Here is a 9,234-nt window from a genome sequence, read left to right on the forward strand (position 1 = left end):
AAAAAAAAAAAAAAAAAAAAAAAAAAAAAAAAAAAAAAAATGAAGTGGAAAAAAAAATCAAAGAAACACTTTACTATTTAAAAAGAAATACAAAAATGTAAATGGGGACCTGAGGGTTAAATCTGCTGTTGTCTCCTTTCGTGGAAAGAAAAATTTTGAAAATTTTTTTTAGAACAAAATTTTATACATTTAAGAAGAAAAAAATAAAAGTGTTTGCTAAATATTATTTAGCTTAAACACTTTTTTGTTTGTAGTTGATTTTGTGTACGTGTGGCTGTGCCACATATAGTTTTATATACTAAAACGGAAGTAAAAGGTAATACATTTTTTTTTTTTTTTTGCATTTAAATTTAATTTAAATGTTTAAAAATTTTCACTATTAATATAAAAATAAAACGAACATTGCAAAAATTAAAGGAAAAAAAAAAAATAAAAAAATTCAATTGAATTGAATTTTCTATGTTAGAAAACTATTAAAAGAAACTATTGAAATTGTAAAACTATATTGTCTGTACATGTATTGATGTGTAATATAACGTCATAAAAAATAAAAGAAAAATATTAAATAAATAAATAAATAAAACATATATATTGTGTGTATATATATGCATAATAAACTAATTTAATGTTTAACTTGAGTGTAGCTTAATTTTATTTTAAATTTTTACTATTTTTTCTTTTTGTTTTTTACTCTTAAAAAAACGGAAACTCATTTAACAGAAAACATGACAAACCTAAAATATAAAGTAAACATAAAAATAACTAATTTATAAATCTGTATAAGTATAAAGACCACTTACACATATATATTTATCGCTGTTACTAAAAAAAAAAAAAAGAAAAAGGAAAAAAGAAAAAAACAAGTGAAGTAATTATGAAAATTTTATAAAATTTACAAAATGAAAAAACTTTTAAGTGTATAACAAAAATAATAAATTCAAATAAAAAACACTTACTTGTCCAATGTTTTAAAAACATAGAAAAAAAAAAAAAAAAAATACAAAAAACAAATTTATTAAAATGTATAAACATTAGGTTTGATAAAAAAGAAAAACAAAACTAAAAATTGATATGCTTGGTTGAAGAATTCTCTCATGCGATATATGATCAGTTTGTGATAACGAACGCACTAGTTACCTTAACTGTGGCACAATTTTAACAACGATTGATTTGTTCTAACGTGTTTGCGAAAAATAAATAAATAAATAAAATGCTAAAGTTTGTGATGAATTGTAGAAAATAGAAAAAGAAAAAACTACAAAATGAAAATCATCTATACACATATATATATATATATATATATATTTATATATATTTATATATATATATATATATATATATATATATATATATATAAATATACACATGTATCAATGTTTCAAATAAGGGAAATTTGCTTTTGTTGTTTACTGTTAGGTACAAAGGGGCTTATCTTTTTTTGTAGCGTAGATAGATAATGGGAGCTTATATAAAATGAATTATCCACATGTCGACCTAATAGGTTTAACATCTATGTAACAAAGAAAAAAAAAAACAACTACTAAAATTGACAATAAATTTTAACAATTTTTTTAGCAGCTGTACTTAGAGACCAATCGCAATTATGAAAACTTATAATTAGAAATGTAAGTGCAATCGTCTAAATTTCTACTATAAACAATTGGAACTAAGTCAACTATCACAGATAATAAAATTTTCAATTTCCTCATTGCTTTCATAGAATCCCCGTCCTTTGTATCAAGTTCGACTTTGCTTTCAATTTTTAATAAGCCTTTGAGTTACATTAGCAAAGAGCTTAAGATATATAGAAAAAATATTACTTAAATAAAACACAAAATTTTTGTTCGCCTTCATCCTGAAGGTTGTCACAGTTTTACTTATATTACAAAATTAGCAGAGCTCATAGGTTAGATCTTGGAATGCCTAAAAATTCAGTGAAAGATTCTTCCCGAACAGTTTGCATTTTGAATTTATTTATACGTATCAGGGGAGAAGCACTAATGATAATTTTATTGCATTATCCCGTGGATTATGATCAGTTTATCGGCCTGGATAATTAGGTTATACTTACAAATTAAAACAACAACATTAATTCTCAACTTCCTCCCGAGTTTACTCTGATCGATGCAAATCTATCGGTTCGGTTAAAGGAAACAGGATAGGTTGGCTTAGGATATTTTTTAAAAAATTGAAAGAAATCTTTATTTTTTGGGTACATACTATAATGTACTAATTGCCTGTATTGTAGTGGATGTATTAAACATTTGCACTAATCCCACTTAATTTAGCGAAGAAGTTATTTCAAATTCATTTTAAGACGAACGTACTCTCCCTCGATTGATTCAATCCGGGGAAGCGAAGCATTGTAATTCTATCATTTTACTTGTAATGCACAAAAATCGAAGAACCCATAAAGAATCGGAATTCTCAACAATGAAATTCTTAGCTCACTTTGCCAGGTCCAAATTTTTGCAAAAATTGCTAAAAGCCGGGTAGTTTTCAAAAATGATTTGAAAAAAGATCTGATTCACCTTAAGCGGCTAAAATATTAAAATACGAAATAATTTAAAATACTATTAGCTTATAGCAGATATCAATGCGCACTGCGGTCCAAATATTACTTAAAAACGTTCTCGATGGGTTATCGTTGTCGCAAGAGCCGCCGCATAGATTAGTGAATAAGAAGCGCCAATATTAAGTCGATATGCGCGAGTTGAATTCTCAGTACGATGGACGATACTTTCCCTTAAAATTAGCATATGGCCATAGTCATCGTGAAGATATAACATTTGAAAATCCAGTTCGTCACAAGATTCACATACTCGTTACACAACGCCTTTGACTAGTCCATGCACCTCATCACGAGATAAGCATTTTTCGTGTTCTTCGTTCAATGAGTATATCGCCAGCACCACACTTTCTCTAAATGGTTGGATGAATGATGAAGATGACGAAGAAGTTTTTAAAATAAGCAGAAATTGTTTTGGAAAAAAGCATACAATGGTTTTTGCGGGTGATGATCACGAATATGACGCTATGGATGACGACGATGGCATAGATTCAAATAAAATGTATGATAATTACGATTCCATTGATGATGACGCTGCGAACGTACAAGACTTGAATATATCCAAGTTAGAGAGTGTTGTGAAATAAAAAAGGAATTTATAAATACATAATGCATGTACAGCAGCTAATTTATTCATTCACTAGCACAGCAACAACAAAAACGGTGCACAGCAACAACTTCTCAATGCTCTGATGAAATTGTTCCTCCATCATCTCATCGAAAGCGTCAAGCTCGCTCCAAACATCAATTCGATGCAATATATCTGCAGACATCATCGTCACTCTCCATACGCTAGAAAGCATTCCAAGCCTCTCTTTGATAGGCAAGGTATACGAATAATGTTTCACAAGTTTAGCGTAACATCCTTAATAATCACATTCACATTCACATTTTTAGTATTTTAAATTACAATATAAATGGCACAACGAATGGAATTTCCTCCTTTCAAAATGCTATGAACGCTAGCAATGGCGCCATAACTAGTACTAGCGAAAATTTACAGCCTGAACATTTTATGGGCGTAATTTATGCTTACGGCGATCAAATTTTAATCTTGGGGCAATGATCTAAATATAGTTCGTATTGTATTATAATTCATGGCAAAGTATGCTTGGTCGTTGGCAGGCATCCATTAATCAAGGATAATTTATTGGCCTCAATTCAAAGTGTACTAATTTCAGCGCTTGCTGATGGGTGAGGTAACGTTATACTTCGACTTATTAGCGTGCATTTTGTTTCAAATGTCTCAGATGGATAATATAAAGATGCAGGAAAGTTTTACCCAATCTTGCTTACCTATCAACATGATATTGATTGACGAAATTTGCTTAACAAAGGTAAGTGTTTTCATTACGTTTATCTTCCATTTTCCACTGATACAAGGAAATGTATTCTTCTTCTCTTTTTTGTAGACAGGACATTCGAACATTTTCGCCGAAATTAATTCATCCAATATAGGATGCGTATTGTCTACATTTAATCCGGAAAAATAAAACATAGTCTATATATGAAAAAAAAAAAAAACGAAAATATGTATTATACTCACCTACATACATACTAAATGTTATTATTATCCCGCAGCAGAAGCGGCATGATTTCTTTTTATGAAAATTTTTTAGTCAATACGTGTTTTTATCACATTTCCGCTAATTAATTTCACTCCTTTTTGGATTCTGATCGCTACAATAGTCATAAAAACTTGTAAGCGTAGTTTCTATAATGATTTTAATATTAAAGGAAATTTTGCTGACGTTATTGTGTGTGTGTGCGTATCAAATTAAAACTTTTCATTTTATATATTTTCGTTTTCTTTTGAATTCCACAAAAGTATATGAAAGTCTGTTCCTTTTTATACCCATCACCCAAGGATAAGCGGTTATATGCATTTTGTCAAAACGTTTGCAACGCCCAGACGGAAGCATCAGAGACCCCACAAAGTATGTATATATATTCTTGATCAGTATCAAACTCTGAATCGATTTAAGCATGTCCCTCTGTCCGTCTGTTTAATGTCTTTTGCAAACATTCTCCTGGCCGCAAAAACGAAGCTATCGACGTCGGCACAAACATTACAAGATTAATTTTGAAAATGGCCCAAATCGGTCAACGGGCACGCCCATAGCATCTGGTAAACTGAAAATACGTTTAGTTTTCAAAGGAACTGAGAAATTGGTTTTTTACTCATTACTCATAAACTATGGCAAATAAATGTACAAAAAATTGTGCCCCCATTCTATTGGCGATGCTGTACCACGCCTAACCAATATTATAGAGTATCAAAATTGAATTATTTAAAACCCCATAAAGTATACAGATTCTTTGCCAGTTTCAAATCTTACATGTACCTAAACATGTCCGTGTCCATCTCTCTGCTTGCCCAACTTTGCAGTATTTGCCGTCAAAATTCTCCCGTTAGCGAAAACGAAGATATCGCCTACAAATTTGCAAAAGAATTTGGAATTGACCTAAACTTTTCAAAGAATACGTCTACGGCGCTCACCCCACGTTATAGAGCATGACAATTTTGTTCTTTTACTTCTTTTGTCTTTTTTTTGGGGTAAACGGGATGATGGGTATAAAAGATTCGGTCTCGACCGAATTTAATTTGCTTACTTTTTTTTTGGTATTTTTAATGTTTTTCTTTTTTGTTGTTTTTTAAGTACAATAAATTACCAGCGCAATGTTTTACTTGGATATTACAAAATATCGATATAAATGTGGCGAGCTTTTCCTGTCATATAAAATAAGAAATGAATTTTTTTTATTCATTGTTTACATACTATGATTATTAAGTAAGCTCTCCTGTGTCTTTCGAACATAGTTTGTGTACTGAATTTCAATTTTAATAATAAAAGAAAGAAAATAAAAGAAATGGAAAAAGATTATGAAAATTGTAGTTCCTTAAATTAATTAAATTACTTATAAACAGAAAGACGACATAATGCTTATTTTATTGATGATCGTGTCGTTTGAGTCATTGGGCACATTTTTCGCACTACATCTTTATATGGATGCTAATAAATATTTCTCGAGTTGATTGAAAAATTGCAAGTTATCGACTAAAATGTGTTGAAAGTTTCAATATTTAGTCATCACTACAACGATATGTATGTACTAATAGCTTGGTGCATAGTTGTGAGGCTTTTTTAATCGATATTATTATTGAAGCAAATTGGAGAAAAATTCGGGCACGTGCGGTTTTATTGTTTTCGTTGAGTTCGTGGGAACCCATTCACACAATTTCCATACCTTGTTGACTGATTGGTTCACATTGAAGTTGTCGGCCAGCATTCGAGTTGTCAAACTTTCGAGCCCCTTTCACGGCTACCAAAAGCTCCTGGTCGTCTTCTTGACTTCCAAGCTAGTGCCGCCAGATTTGAAGCGGACAAACCCATTCCAGCTAAAATTATTGATCCAGAAACAGGAGCTTCTACATGAGCTTTTGGCAATCATAAATGAACCAAAAATATTAGTATTTTTACCAAAAAAGCTAAAAGTATAGAAAAGTATTCCCTTCATCACTGATTGTTCCCTCACCGAAAAGTTTATTGACACCGTGAAATGACTGCTCTCCTTTCCATTCTTCCTCAAAGCGCAACAGCATAATATGAGGAATATGACTATGATTATCGACACGAATTTTTATAACCTAAAAGTAGAAGGATATTTTCATTCACAAAATTAATAAAATATCGTACATTTTTACTAAAATACAGCACGTCAAAGAAATGCCTGATAATTACGCTTCGACCCGTACACCATTTGCGATAAAGAATACACATTAAGTTCGTATGGATCTATGTAAAATTCAAAAGGATTTAGGATAGGTTCATCATTATAATATAATTACAGACATCAAACGAACAGACAAGTTTAGATCAGCATAATAAAAATTGGCTCTATCTTAAGCCCTTCCAGAACTTACGTATGTCCACCCAAGCCTAATATACTTTTTGTTTAGTCCACAAAAAAATTTAATATGTGTACATTGGTATATACCTCTGTCGTTCGCACAACGCGGTCCTTATCAAATATGGTTTCGACACAACACGGTACAAAATTTGCGGAAGTAGCATGGGATTGATATAACACGATTTCAAAAAATCGAATATGTGTTCCGTTCGATTTTTTTCAGTATGGTACAAATTAACTGTGTTATACAAGGGATGCCTGTACGCATGACTATACATTATTGAAGTTTATTGTTAAATTTATTGAGGTCATAATGAGAAGTGTATTTTTTTATTGTTACGCCTGTTTGCAATGCTTGCGTTTGCTTCTATTTCCCAAATCGGATCTTGTTTCAGCCTGTTAAGCTTGTCATTGGTGCAAATTTCGCATCTTATTGACTGTCAGGATGCCCAAAAATAATTATTATTAGTGTTAAAACGGGATTGCCTAAAATTTCATGTTTACGAACCCAATGCGAGACGTACTAATCACAATTTATAATTATTTGTAATTTTTTGGACAAAACTGTTTTTGTGCCGTTTGTTATAAAATTAACAGTCTAGGCAACTATGGCACTCTTAAGGTCGAAAACACAATGCCTGAGCTATTCGTTGTGTGTGGCTCACGAACTGTCGAAATAAAATTATATGGTTTTATATGAAAGAAAAAAAAATGAAATAAAATTAAAAGTAAAAGTATCCTAAATGGATTAAAAAAATCATTTTTCTAAGAAATTTTTCACTCTATTCATTTTGCACTACATCAATGTTTACGCAACAAGTACAAACAGGCAAATTATGTGTTTGGCTGATAACGCAAGTATTATGTTTCGCGCTTAAGAAGATCGTCAAGCTTTTATTTTTTCTTTGTTTGTTTTTCTATTTTCTTGCGTTTATTTTGGCAGAACATGTGATAAATGGCATCTTGGTCATACTTTGTTGTATTTGATTGAAAAACAAAATAAAATAGATTTGATAAAAAACGTGAATAAGCTTGCAAAGTATATATAAATATAAGAGAAGTAAATTTAACCGAAGACAAATACTATTTGATGCGAAGTATAAATATTTAATAAGAGGACAAAGTGAATAATCAATTATATATTACATGTCGCACAAAATGACGTCGACCAGTAAAAGTATGAAGTTATCTTCATTCGCGGCTGGTGGAAAATTTTCGGGTAAAGCAGGTCAATCGTCCGTCACACCTTTATCACCGGAAAACGAAAACGCAACCGGAATAGTAAATATTCCTATCATACGTACTAAAGATATACCTAAGCAATTGCCACTCTATGCGGCTGCTTTATTACGTTCTTCGGAAGATTATTTGGCCGCCGAAGATTTGGATAATGTTCAATTAGAATTGGAAACTTTATTATCCAGTGTTGCCTTGCGTTATAGAATTTTAAAATCGGAGTATGATAGCCTAGAAAAAGATGACAAAAATAAAGAAAAAAAATCGAAACATTCTTTGCTCGTTAGTGGTAATGTAATGGAAAAACAACCAGCCTCCCCGGCCACTTCAATAACAACTTGTGGCAAACGTAAACGAGATGAAACTGCAACTGTACGCAAACCAAAACATGGTTCGGTAAAACAAACAAAAAATCTACATAATAAGAATAGTCCGGTCGCTCCACATACAGACGATAGCATGGAATATATACCAAGTAGTAGTCACGGTTTACATGGGCCGAATCGAGAACATTTACAAAAGGTAGCTTTACCAAAAAATGATACTCCGAACAAGTTTTGGCTTTCGGTGGAGCCTTATTGTATGCCTTTAACGAACGAAGATTTACGTTTATTAGATGATCTCTTGGAACAGTATAATGGTCCGTTGGTTCCGCCTATACCTGAACTAGGTCCTCATTATTCTACAGTTTGGGCTGCAGAAGATCTAAAAGAAATACAACAGGGGTCCAATCCAAATACGGGTAGTCGTTTAAAAAGCCATAATAACGGTTCTACGGATATGTTAAAAAGGGCGGATAATCTTGTTGAAGATTGCATCACTGGACCGTTAACGCAACGTTTAGTTTCTGCTCTTATGGAAGAGCAACTAATGCCGAATTCAACAGATATAGTAGCCGAAAACAGCAATAGCAGCAGCGAAAATACCCATGCTACCGCTCCTATTAATTTCAGATCATTGACTATGTTACGCAATTGTATTGGCATCGAGAAACGTTTAAAAAAGGAACTTATTGAACAAGGCATTTTAGATATATCCGATTTTCCCAATAACGATGAAGATGAAATTTTGTCTGAAATCAAAAAACTCATTGCCGAACTTTCTACTATAGCTGAGTATAACGGTAACGCGTTAAGGCGTTTACATGATGCGGCCTCAGAAGAAATTAAACGCTTAGAAATCAAACGTAAATTAGATTTAGTTGATCAGGAAATCTTAGAAACTTACAAGCGCACAATTCAAAATAAAGCTAAACGTAAACCGTTAACAAGCGAAGAGCAACAAGAAATTTTTCGTTTAACACAAGAGCAAAAAACTCTATCCGACCAACTCAACATTCAAAACCACCAATAAACAATTTCTTTTGATTTGCCGTTAACTTCATATTTAAAAGCTATGGAGTTATCCTTGTATATTTGATGATCATCTTCAGATTAGCTAATGAAAATAAAAAATTATAATAAATAAACAAGTTACAACGTAAGGAATTACGTATTTTTGTTGGCGTATATCCATGC

General features: G+C 31.7%; 1 protein-coding gene across 1 annotated transcript; it reads left to right on the forward strand.

Annotated features, from left to right (window-relative positions):
- Positions 1–7,297: 7,297 nt before the first annotated feature.
- Positions 7,298–9,213, forward strand: LOC119636346 (transcriptional adapter 3). The gene is made up of 2 exons (XM_038031657.1): positions 7,298–7,339; positions 7,425–9,213. Exon 2 carries the CDS (start codon positions 7,628–7,630, stop codon positions 9,068–9,070), a length of 1,443 nt encoding a protein of 480 aa, XP_037887585.1. The 5' UTR covers positions 7,298–7,339; positions 7,425–7,627; the 3' UTR covers positions 9,071–9,213.
- The last annotated feature ends 21 nt before the right edge of the window (positions 9,214–9,234 follow it).

This window comes from Glossina fuscipes, unplaced genomic scaffold (assembly GCF_014805625.2).
Source record: "Glossina fuscipes isolate IAEA_lab_2018 unplaced genomic scaffold, Yale_Gfus_2 0, whole genome shotgun sequence".
NCBI classification, from domain to species: domain Eukaryota; kingdom Metazoa; phylum Arthropoda; class Insecta; order Diptera; family Glossinidae; genus Glossina; species Glossina fuscipes.